The sequence below is a fragment of the Apis dorsata genome, unplaced genomic scaffold, assembly GCF_000469605.1.
Source record: "Apis dorsata unplaced genomic scaffold, Apis dorsata 1.3 scaffold_1121, whole genome shotgun sequence".
In the NCBI taxonomy this organism is placed as follows: Eukaryota; Metazoa; Arthropoda; class Insecta; order Hymenoptera; family Apidae; genus Apis; species Apis dorsata.
The window spans coordinates 22,509-35,004 of record NW_006264219.1 but is presented as its reverse complement, the minus strand read 5'-3'; the positions used below and the strand labels follow the sequence as shown (position 1 = coordinate 35,004).

The 12,496-nt window shown below is 21.9% G+C and overlaps 2 protein-coding genes across 3 annotated transcripts in view; one reads left to right on the top strand and one right to left on the bottom strand.

Annotated features, from left to right (window-relative positions):
• Window positions 1-2,204: 2,204 nt before the first annotated feature.
• Window positions 2,205-4,147, top strand: LOC102679811 (CCR4-NOT transcription complex subunit 9). Of its 2 annotated transcripts, XM_006624749.2 has the most exons (4): window positions 2,206-2,432; window positions 2,586-2,964; window positions 3,099-3,493; window positions 3,586-4,147. In XM_006624749.2, the coding sequence occupies exons 2-4, from the start codon at window positions 2,629-2,631 to the stop codon at window positions 3,785-3,787; spliced, it is 933 nt and encodes a 310-aa protein (XP_006624812.1). In that variant the 5' UTR covers window positions 2,206-2,432; window positions 2,586-2,628; the 3' UTR covers window positions 3,788-4,147. The 2 variants fall into 2 exon arrangements, with proteins under 2 accessions (XP_006624811.1, XP_006624812.1); XM_006624748.2 differs by having other exon boundaries at window positions 2,205-2,964.
• A 207-nt stretch (window positions 4,148-4,354) lies between these two features.
• LOC102680102 (sodium-coupled monocarboxylate transporter 2-like) overlaps window positions 4,355-12,496 on the bottom strand; it is a 21,793-nt gene continuing 13,651 nt past the window's right edge. The window contains exons 7-13 of the mRNA XM_006624750.2: window positions 8,817-8,925; window positions 8,603-8,712; window positions 5,983-6,166; window positions 5,282-5,368; window positions 4,969-5,150; window positions 4,704-4,896; window positions 4,355-4,572 (exon numbers count right to left, since the gene is read on the bottom strand). Of these exons, the coding sequence (XP_006624813.1) occupies window positions 4,522-4,572; window positions 4,704-4,896; window positions 4,969-5,150; window positions 5,282-5,368; window positions 5,983-6,166; window positions 8,603-8,712; window positions 8,817-8,925 (916 nt within the window). The 3' untranslated portion in view covers window positions 4,355-4,521. The remainder of the gene's footprint in view (window positions 4,573-4,703; window positions 4,897-4,968; window positions 5,151-5,281; window positions 5,369-5,982; window positions 6,167-8,602; window positions 8,713-8,816; window positions 8,926-12,496) is intronic.

Sequence of the window (12,496 nt, the reverse complement as noted above, 5' to 3'; positions counted from 1 at the left end):
TATCATTAATCTTCTTATACATGTGAAGATAAACAAGTTTACATAAAAAAATACATTCGACTTTTCTAATCTGAAATCTTAGTATCTGGGAGTATATTTTGATTTATTCCTATGGATTACGGTAAATAGACAAATTGAGTGTCATACAACAATTCAACTATGGATTTAAATAATATGTTTGTACTATAAAATAATTTATCTATAGATTTATATAAAATGGTGTATATGTTAATATTCATTGGAATTTACTAAAACTTATTTCAGGTAAGATTTTGTTAAATAAGAAGTTACATAATACGTTATATTACATTACACTAAAATTTATTTAAAATAATCAATTGTATATAAAAAAGTATTAGTACATTTATTTTCATTGAAGGGCTCTGTTGCGCACGCAATATTGCAATACGGTACTGCTAGCTTGAGCGTTTCATTCTTTCGTCGTCTCGCTCTATCTATTTTAAATATAAATTTAAAATACTTATAATTCGTTATTTAAGCTTTATCGGACATATGAACTTTTTTCATCGTTTTGATGTCTAGAATCACAATCTCTAAAAGTATCCCACATGTTTATTAACACTCTGTATATATAAAATCAATATTTCAAAATAGGTAAATTTCCTTGTAAGATACCTTGTAAGATTTCTTTGTATGAAAACTTTTGTGACTAACTATATATACTATTATATATCTATTATATCTATGATATATATACAATGTACATCAAAAGTTGCAGTAAGAAAAAATTTTATGTTTTTATCTTTAAATTATATTATTATTGTAATGATTATTAATTATATATGTATAATTATAAATGACATGCTATTTTCAAGACTTTTGAGAATAAAAATAAACTAAAACAAAATTTTATCAAAATAAGCTAACCGGTCTTGATTTTATTATTTATATTTATTATTTTTTTTAAACTATTATAAATTTTATAAATTTTATAAATTATATTATTATTTTTTAAATTTATTTAAAAAAAAATTGCAATGTTCGAGAGATAATTGTACTGTATTTCTGTTTGATGAATTCTGATGAGTTATAAGATATAATAAGCTATCATTCTTTACAAGAAGATCGCCTTGAAATCAGTCGATTGTATGACGCAATAATAATATTAAATTTCTTAATTCGAAACTTTTATTGTAATTTAAATAATTAATTTAAAAAAAATTCAATATTTATAATTTTGATTTTTCTTTTATTAAAATATTCTTTAATAAAATATATTTTATATTAAATTATATTTATATAACTTTGTCGATAAAAATAAAATTAAATACAATAAGTGTTAAATGATTATAATTAATTATAATAATTATTTATTTCATTCATTTTTATTTTCTTTGATTCTCATTGTTATTCGTTTTTTTCATTGTTACTATCAAATCAGAAATATTTGTAGAATATGAAAACGAACTCGAATTATTAAATTAAGAATTTTAGGTTTTTTTTTAAAATTGATATTGATTAGTTTCAAACTAATATTATATGTGGAAGCATTATTAAATATATATTCTATATATTTGTATTTAAATTTCTAATTCTGAAACCTGATGACTGCGGCTTAATAATCGATAATTCATACTCAAATAAAATTAAAAAACAAACGCTTTGAATATATATTATTATCTGCAATTTCTTTTTCACATAATTCTATCTTTCTTAATTTAAAAAAAATTTCGAATGAGAGGGGTTATAAATGATATGTTAAACTTGATTTATCGAATTTCAATTGGTTGCAGCAGTCGAACGATATCGATAGTCTGATAATTTTTTTCCAGATGTGTAAATACAAATGAGTGACGTATTGTTCATTCAAACACATGATCATTTATATATATCAGTTATTGTTTTAACCAATAGCACGATTCATGCAGTTTTGACATTTTTATATGATTGGCATTTGACAGTTAAAACATTTTTAATTTTTCTATTATTTTCTGCTATTATTATACAACTTTGATATAATTTTTGAAAAAATAATAATCACTCGATATACTTTTTTACGTTTCACGAAGTGGGAGATTATAAAGTCCCTGCACACTAATTCATAACGCGGAAGAATTCATTGACACTTGATGTACGAGATACATGAATATTCAGTTACATAAGTATCAAATAGTACATGTGTGAACAGAATAGATGGAGTAATTCGAAAAACATCGCGCAGCGATTGTGTTTAGTTTAAGATAATTTTCGATAGATGGCCATATGATGTCCGTATATTGTTGTCTACTCTAAAGGCTTGGTCGATTCTTCCATTGAAAAGTGTATATATTTTTCTGTGTCAAAAAAGTTAAATCTCTTAAAGAGAAAATATTTGTGTATATCCTTAGAAATGAAAGTATTTATTGCTCATTTTTTGTAAATCAATACAAAAATAATTGTATAATAAATTTCATTTTTCGTTGTGTTCATTGGTGGGTGTCGCGCAAACTTTGTTAACCTCAAATTTTACTCTTAAAATTGAAATTCGGAAAATTCAATAAGCTAATTAAATTAAAAGACGCATTTCCTTACAATTGCAATTATATTATTAAGCATTAAGAAAGGAAGATATCGATTACTTGTAGCAAATAACGGTCGAGATTTCGACCAGATTACCCCGACACACCGATGACGAGAATGAGTTCGCAGCAAAGTCCAGCCGCGTTGCAATCGACGGTGGATCGTGAAAAAGTTTATACTTGGATAATTGAATTGTCTAATTCAGAAACGAGAGAAAATGCATTATTAGAACTTAGTAAAAAACGAGAAGTAGTACCGGATTTAGCTCCAATGCTGTGGCATTCATTTGGAACTATAGCGTCGCTACTTCAAGAGATAATAAATATTTATCCTGCTATTAATCCAGCTACATTGACTGCATATCAGAGTAATCGAGTATGTAATGCATTAGCTTTATTGCAATGCGTTGCCAGTCATCCAGAAACTAGATCATCATTTCTTCAAGTAAGTTTATCTACAAATTATTATATTTTGTTATGAATTGTATCAATATTTCGAATGTGTATAATATATATTGTAAATTTAATTATTACATTAAATTTATTCTTTTTTATTTTTTCTTAATTGTTTCTTTTCAGGCTCATGTACCATTGTTTTTATATCCATTTTTGCACACAGTCAGCAAGACACGTCCATTTGAATACCTTCGGTTGACGAGTTTGGGAGTGATAGGAGCTTTGGTAAAAACAGATGAGCAAGAGGTGATCACATTTTTACTCACTACGGAAATCATTCCGCTTTGTTTACGCATCATGGAGAGTGGTTCAGAGCTGAGCAAGACAGTAGCTACGTTTATTCTACAAAAGATTCTACTCGATGATAGTGGTCTTTCATACATATGTCAAACATATGACCGATTCAGTCATGTTGCAATGATTTTAGGAAAAATGGTATTGTCCTTGGCCAAAGATCCTTCTGCTAGATTGTTGAAACATGTAGTTAGATGTTATCTTAGACTATCAGATAATCCAAGGTAAGTGAAAAAAAATAATAAAAAAGATGTAATAAACAATATTTGTTGAAAAATAAACAAGGAACGAATAAACATATAAATATATTTTATAGAGCATTGTTAGCGCTCAGACAATGTTTGCCAGATCAACTTAGAGATAATACATTTGCGACATGTTTGCAAGAGGACGCATCTACTAAACACTGGTTAAATCAACTTTTGAAGAATTTAGAAACTGGTCCACAACCAGGACCTCCAGCGCAACCAGGTCAACAAGATCCTAGGACTATTGGCATGTCACCTCTTGCTTCTTAAATCGTATACTTCCTTATATTCAAAAGGAATTCGAAATTTGAAAAACGAGAATTCAACAGATTGATTTTGCGAATTGAAAGGCGATCAATGTGTGATCGTAAGTTAATAGATGAAATGCCATCGTATTTTTGATCATGAAAATAGAAATGAATGCATAGTTTCACGAGAGTGATTATGCATTATACATGATAACGGTGGTGATAGTGGTGACGATATCAATGGTGTTTACAATTAGTTAGAGAAATGATCAAATGTTCATTTATGGAAGAAAAAAAGGAAGAGAGAAACATTTGATATTTGTGAGATGCAGATTTGATAATCTCTGAATGGAACGAACGTGCATATAAACGTGGAATCGTTTCTATGTTCTTCTATATATCTTCTTTCCTGCTCTTTTTTCTTCTTTTCTTCGTCTTCTTTTTTATTACATTTTTCCTATTTTGGTAAATGTTCTCTTTGTAATTATTCTTTGTACAAAGTTTGTAAATTGAAAATACAAGAAAATATATGTGTGCGCGCGCGTGTGTATATATATCTATATATATATATATATGTATGTATATATAATATACATATATATACACATATGCACAGATGTCTGTACATATATTTGTGCCTATTTCATCTTTTTTTTAATGTTAGGATCACAATATAATTTCCACAATTGTCATCTCCTTTTCTTGTGAAAATTCAAAAATTCATAAATACGAACTTGAATGAAAAGCAGACAATTTTTAAACTTTCGTTACACTCCTGTCCATTTTTTCGAGTTCCACAACGGTTTCCTACAAATATCAACGAAAATAATAGGATTAGTAATAATAGGATTAGATAATAATAATAAGATAGTAGAATTATGTGGTATGTTGATTTTGAGAAGATATTATTTTAGGTAAATAATTTTTGACAATTTTACCTGTTCTCGTCTTGTAATAGTGGAATCACGTAAGAAACTGCGAATCACAGGTGTATATAGTTTTTCGTCACCCGGTTTACATTTGTTTAATCCTGTAATCCATGAAACGAAAAGTCCAACGAGAATCGCGGTTAGGAAACCGACCCATGTATACCAAAGATATGACATTCTGTAGAGAAAGAAGGGTTGTTCTCTGAAAAATAAATAAAGAATAAATAAAGAATAAATAAAGGATCGAGAAAATAATTGGTATTAATCTTCTCACTTGATCGCAGTTTCGACGATAAGCGAAAGATTGGTAGCATGATTTTTGAGTGATTCCGAACACCCTTCGATGGATACTGGTTTCACAGGAAAATGAATCTTTCCACTAGATATGGCTGCTTGAGTGCCAAATGAGATCCAAGCGACTAGATTCAAACTTATTAAACCTCCAACCAGCGCTCCCTGCATTTGGAGTAAAATAAAAATTAATTGATATTATATAATGAAAGAAAATATTCGAAACATAAGAATCAAATAATTATGATATTGAGACGAATCTTTTTTACATTCTCTTATTAATATCAATTACTTACCGAAGAATTTGCGATTGGAAAAAACATGCCTAATGTGAAAATTCCAAGTAATGGTCCCGCTGTAATGCTCGCTAAACTTTTACCAGCCTGAAAAGAAATGAGAATATTATAGGAATATATTAAATAAATAAAAAAAAATATTTGGTTATGTCAAAAATTCTTTTTATTTTTTTTTTATATAGATTTCCTATATTTTTAAAACTTTTGTAATTTTATATACTTTAACGATATATACTTTATATACTTTTATATACTTTAACTTTGTCATTTATAAAATTTTATATAATTTTTTACAAAAAAAAGTGTATTTTATCTATAATATAAATTCTATCTTAGAATTCTATTTTTTTATTATTCATTCAAAATGACTTCAATTTATACATAAAGTATTTGAAATTCTAATATAAATTTCAATCATTTAAAAAAATCGATATTTTTATTGATTTAAAAGATTTTTTTAATTTATTAATTTTCTAATATTATTAATTAGAAAATTTTTACAGAAGACAAAAAATCACATAATATTTAATAAGAAAAAATATATATCTTAAAAATATATATGATGAAAAATAAACCAGATGTATAATTATAACTGTTTAAATAACTGAAATTATAACTTAAAATAATAAAAAGAATTTTAAATAATTTAAAATAATTTAATATAATTGACAAAATCATAAAAAGAAAGTTTGTAAATACACCTGAATCAAACCGCTAAGTTTCTCGACGAGAAAGACAAGCGTCACGCAAAGTATTCCCGTCAATACAACAGTCAATTTCATTAATCTGCTAACCGCTATTTCAGAAAGTGGTATTCGCAGCCATGGTTTTATCATGTCTTCATAAATCACACCAGACATGGAATTTAAACCAGTTGACATCGTGCTAGAAAAAGAAAAGGAAAGGAAAATGATCATCTTTTCTTCTTGTTTTTTCTTTTTTTTTTTTATAAATTTTCATATTAGAATTCTTACTATTGTTTGGATTTACAAATATCTCAAATATTAAGTACTATAGAACATTTATATATAAAAATTTAAATATTTGTTTGGATCCAGGTACTTTTTTAATTTAGATTTGGATATCAGTATGTATTTCATTTTTATTTAAATATTCATATACTTCTTCAATTGAATATACATACAGATAATAATGTATGAATGGTACAAAAAATGGTACAATCATTTTTAATAATTTTTAATAATGATTTGCATGTGATTACTTTCTTGTTTATTTTGTCTTTCTCATTGGTAATTTGATTGTTGTCAATCAATTATTATTATTAAATCATCAGCTGTATTATATGTTAAAAAAATTAATTATATATAAATTATAAATTTTATTATATTTTACAGTATATATATATAAAATATGTGAATATTTGTTATATCATACATTTTTTAAATTATTTTTATATACCTATATTTTATAAATTATAATATTAATTTATTAGTTTTATATATAATAATATTACACAAAAATTTAGAAGTTAAAAATTTAATAAAAATTGTTTTCTTTAATTTAATTAGAATAATAATAAGAACTTTATTATATTTTAAATCATTATAATAAAATATCTGAAATTATGTACTTGTATAATCAAATATAGATATTCGAATATTAAAGCAAATTTAGATTTAGATTTGAAATTATAATGAGAATTTGGATAACTAAGAAATTATACATAATAAAAATTAAAAAAGTCATTAGATACTTAGATAAATTAGATAAAGATAAATCAAATAATAATTTTTTTTTAATTGTAATATTTTTGATTGTAAATAAAGAGTATAAATAACTGAAAATTTTTTCGTTGTCAATAAATATACATTAATTATTATTGATATAGTAAATTTATTTTGTTTAAAATAATTATCAGCAAAAAAAATTTATTTCAATTATTTATAACAATTATAAATGAGAGAAATTATATTTCGTAGATAATAGTAATTAATAAAGAAGTTTTATTTCGATCATTCATAATAATTATGACATGATATAAATATTATTTCATCAATTAAATTTTTTTGTAATAAGTAAGTAATAAGTAAATATGTCATTCCTATATTATCGATGATATATTTATGATATATTTATTATGATCTATATTAAATCGTTTTTATGATTGAAATTGATTATGAATAATTTAAAAACGAAATTATATTCATAATGGTAAAATATAAAATTTAATTGATTAAATTTCCTAAAAGAAACAATATTTTTTTCATTGATAACTATATAACTATTATATATATTATAATAATTATTATAACTATTATAAATGATCAAAATACAATTTTTTTCATCGATAACTATTTTATTACATAAAATAATTTATTTGATCAATATTTAAAATTTTACTCATTAATTAATTAATGATTATCAGCAAGAAAAAAATTTTTAGTTTTTATACTTTTTTATATTTTTAATTGTTATTTGCAATTAATTTTTTCTTCATAAAAATTTTTGAAATAATTGTTATTTTTAGTTCCTATAGATGAATCCAGAATTCAGATATTCTCAATAGTAAGAATACTATAGTCTGTCCAATGAGACGCATATAAACAAAACATTCATGTATTGTTGTAGTTATAGCTATTAGTCTCAAAATACAATATCATTTGTTGATACTTAGAGATAAACTGGTTATTCTATGATTCTTATGAACTTAAAAATATTAGGACTTCTTAAAACTAAATAAATTTTCTGAAAATTAGATTATAAATGACTTAAATTTTTTTTTAGATGTTAGAAGAATTAATTTATTAGATATTTATTAGATGTTTAGATGTTTATATATTATTATTATTATTGATGTTATGTTATTGATGTTTATATATTATTATATATTAGATATTTATTAGATATTAGATATGTAGAAAAATTTATAAAATCATTAAAATTCATGAAAGTATCACATTAATAGATTCATTGATTTAATTTTATTATTTTTTTTGCGATTTTAACCAATGTATTTTTTTCGTATGTAATTTTTTTTCAAATATTTAATAAATTAATCCTTTTGACATTTTAAATAAAATTTAAATTTTGATCCAATTTTAAAAAAATTATTCTAAAGCGTATCCAAATATTTTTAAGATTCATTATATATAGCAGACTTACCGAAATTATTAAATCATAAAGACTTACCGAAATTATTAAATCATAATCATCTGCATATCAAGTGCCTGAAAACATGCATTACCATCACTTGTTTAGAAATTTAAAATCTATAAGCCATCTTGTCTTATTCATGCATGGATCATATGCACTTGTTTATGTTTATCTCGTCTCATTGGATAGATTATAATTCGTATATACCTGAGAGCTGCACTAAACACACCCGCGACGAAAAGTCCAGGCAATCCTGGAATTGATTCAGTCAATTCCATCACGAAAAACGGTAACAATTGATCCGGTTTTTTTATTTGCTGCAAGATATGAATTTCTTAATTTTTTCTTTTTTTTTACAATGTTTTTCTTTCTTTTACAAAGCCATAAAAAGTTGGAAAAAAGATAGAATACAATGAAATACCTTGGTAGAAATGGGATCGCAATCGTAGAACGCTGCAAAGATAACAATGCCAGTGTAGCAACTCAATGATACAATGGTAATTATTCCGATTGCCATGATCGCAATTGTTCTGAAGAAAATGAAAAAGAGAATGTTATAAAATGACTTCATTTTGGCTCCATCTAAAATGAAAATTTTTTTTTAAAAATATTTTTTATGAACAAAAAGCAATTTTATTTTTCATTTTTCTGACAAGAGTTGTTAAAAATAACTGTAAATATATAAATATTATATTACAAAATTTTATTAAATAAAGTATGAAATTCATTAAAAATATTATGAATATAAAACATATGGGAATATTTAAATCAATATAATATAAAATAAATATAAAAAATAATTTAAATTTTTTTATGTTATGAAAAAAAAATCATTTTTATAACAAAAGATAGATAACATATATATAAAATAAATATCAAAATAAATAAATAAATAATAAAATGAGAGAATAAAATTTGATTGATTGATATTTGATTTCGAAATTTTACTAGAAAGTATAAATGTTAAGAAATTATTATAATTATGTTATAAAAATATATTATAAAAATATTATTATAATTAAAAGAAATTATAAACATAATTCACTGTTAATTTAGATTTAATTTATTTCTTGAGTATTTCATTAAAGAAAAAGAATTAATAAAACCATTAGAATTACAATTTGCATTACAATTTAACAAATATCAAATTTGATTTAAACAAATAAAAATTTAATTAACAATTAATATTTTAATTGGAATATATAGAATTAAAAAAAATAAAAATTTTCTTTTAAAATATTAATTTTATGTGTTATATATTATTTATTATTTATTTCTTATCTCTGAACTAAAACATTTGCACAAAACATATATTTTTTATTTGTTTTTTTAAGTAAAATGTAACATTTTATATAATATTTTGTGTAATATTTTATATTGTTTTTCTCATTACTTTATTAAATGTCTAATTATTTACAGTTATTTTTGAGTTAATTGAAATCTTTGAATAATTTAAGTTAAAATTACAATTATTATTATTAATTTTTAGTCAAAATCTATTAAATATTAAACACAAATTGAAATTATTTATCTTTCAATTATTTTAATTCTCTGTTTTATAAAAGAAATTTATATCAATAATAATTAATAATGAATTTTATGAAAATAAAAGATTACTATATTTTAATTGAAAAATTGTTGATCTTTGAAACTTAATATTGAAAAGAAATATATAACAATCAATTTTAAAGGATAAGATCTTTATTTGATTTCTTTATTTGTCCTAATTAAATTTCTTTTTATAACTCTAAACTCTAAAACTCTTTTATATTAAAAATTGAAATTTAAAATAGAAAATTAAAAGTGATTTTTTTTCTAAAATATTTTATAAATTTAAATAATTCTATGAATCTTAATAAATATTTTTCATAATTTCTTTCACCTTGAATGAAAAGTGAACTGTCAAAATTATAATAATTCAAAATATATCATTATTGATGAGATGAATAAAGATTTAGATTTACTTTAATTAATTATTAATTATTTGAAATATCTTTCCACCAATTAACGAAGATATTCGAAGAACAGTTAACTATATATAGTTAATTATATAGTTTCAAATCATTATTAATAAATTAATAAAAAAGTAACTAGTTAAAGTTTCAAAGTTACTTTAAATAGTAATGTTATTCGAAATATTCGAATAATCACAGATTATTTCAACATTGAATATTAAGCTCACTGAAATTATTCGAAAAATGGCCAACTATAGTTACAAATAAAAATTATTGCAGCAATCACTTCAATTTAATTTTATCGAAAATATCGAATAACTCAGAAATTAAAAAATTTCATTACATTATATTATTATTTATAATTTACATTATAAATAATAAATAAAACTAATATTTTAATTGTAAATAATGAATAATTTTTATTTATACAAAAATCATTTAAATATTTCCAAAAATAATTTATTTATTTTTTATTTTAAATTATTTTAAATTATTTGCAAATAATGATAAATAAATAATAAATAATTTTCCAATCTTTTTTGTCTTTACAATATCAATCGTCTTTGATCAAGACTGAGTTGATCAAATTTTTATTTAAATAATAATTAATATATAACAAAAAACGAATATTTTGATTACAAATATGTAAAACAGTTACTTCTTTTTTTTATGTTAATTTACATAAATATTATTTGAATAATTTCAAAAAAATTTATTTTTTATTTCTTTACATGTAAATAAAATGTTAATTTATATTTATTTAAAATGGAAGTACTGATTTTAGTGATTTTTTGATATGTTGTAAAAATTAACATTTTGAACAATTTTTTCTTTTGCATATTACTACATTTGCTGTTCGGTCTTAGATTTCGAGATATTTAAATTAAAATAACAACTGCGATAACTAACTTTTATTTTATAGTTATAGTTGACCACTCCTCGAATAACATTAGTTACCGTTAACCACGATTATTGATGTTTTGAATAACAAGTTATTTTTGAAATATTATTCTTATTCTTCGTTTCAATCGTTGAAATTTTGTCCATGGAACAGAATATAACAAGCCAATTAAATATAATTAAAATAGATTAATTTTTTAAACTCTTTTAAACAATTAATCGACTGTGAAAATTATATTGAATTCTTTGAAGATTATTTTAATGAAAACAAACAAAAGATATGCAATCTTATATATTATTGTTTTATATGTTTATTAGTTTTTTGGCATATATAGAATTATGGAATTATAAAATTATAAATTAACCATTTAAGGAATTACTTAAATATTTATTAATGAAATCATATTGAAATTCATTCATCATATTTATAAAATTTTTAGATAAACTCACGAAATTAAACAAAGAATTAAATGGCATGCATAGCAGTATAATTTTAATTATGATTATGTAGATTATAATAAATTTTTTAAGATATTAAAAAAATTAATATCTTATTCTTAAATAATTAAATTAAATAAATTTAAAATTAAAATATTTTTTTTTATTATAAAATCGATTTTATAATGATATTTAAAATTATATAAAATCATTTAAAATTATATTTTCTTATGAATTTATTAAAATATATGTAAAATCAATATTGAAATCATTCAATTCATTCGACATTAATAAAACATTATGTTTCAAAATAATTTTTATATAAACTTTAAAATTATTACAAATTTTATACAGAATGTAAAAAAAAATTTTTATATTCGCTGTTGTTGATAGATCATTTTTAGATCGATGGAGATTTGTTGGAAAATTTTCCGCTTTGATTCAGAATTCAAAATCAATTTTTTTTTTAATTTTAATTTACTTATCGTGAAAACTAAATTTATCAAAGAAATCCTATATTGGAATTTAATCGTTCTTATAAAATAAGATAAAAAAATGATAAATTTATATAAATTGATTTTATATAAATAAAGTGTTATGTGCAACATTTTGTAATATTTTGAATAAAGCCTGTAATCAATGTTATCATTTGACTTTTTACTGACGTATATTGATAATTATAAATAATAACAATTATAATAAATCGATGTTTTGACACATTTTATATTCTTTTGATATTAAGTAAACATAAAAGTATTTAAACTACATTAATTACAAAATGCACTTAAACTTGTTTCTTTCGATAGAG

Bases quoted from the DNA above. Each gene is read 5' to 3' on its own strand.
- LOC102679811 (XM_006624748.2), top strand. From the start codon at position 2,629: ATGACGAGAATGAGTTCGCAGCAAAGTCCAGCCGCGTTGCAATCGACG. The intron at 2,965-3,098 runs GTAAGTTTATCT...GTTTCTTTTCAG, and splicing joins CTAGATCATCATTTCTTCAA to GCTCATGTACCATTGTTTTT. The intron at 3,494-3,585 runs GTAAGTGAAAAA...TATATTTTATAG, and splicing joins AGACTATCAGATAATCCAAG to AGCATTGTTAGCGCTCAGAC.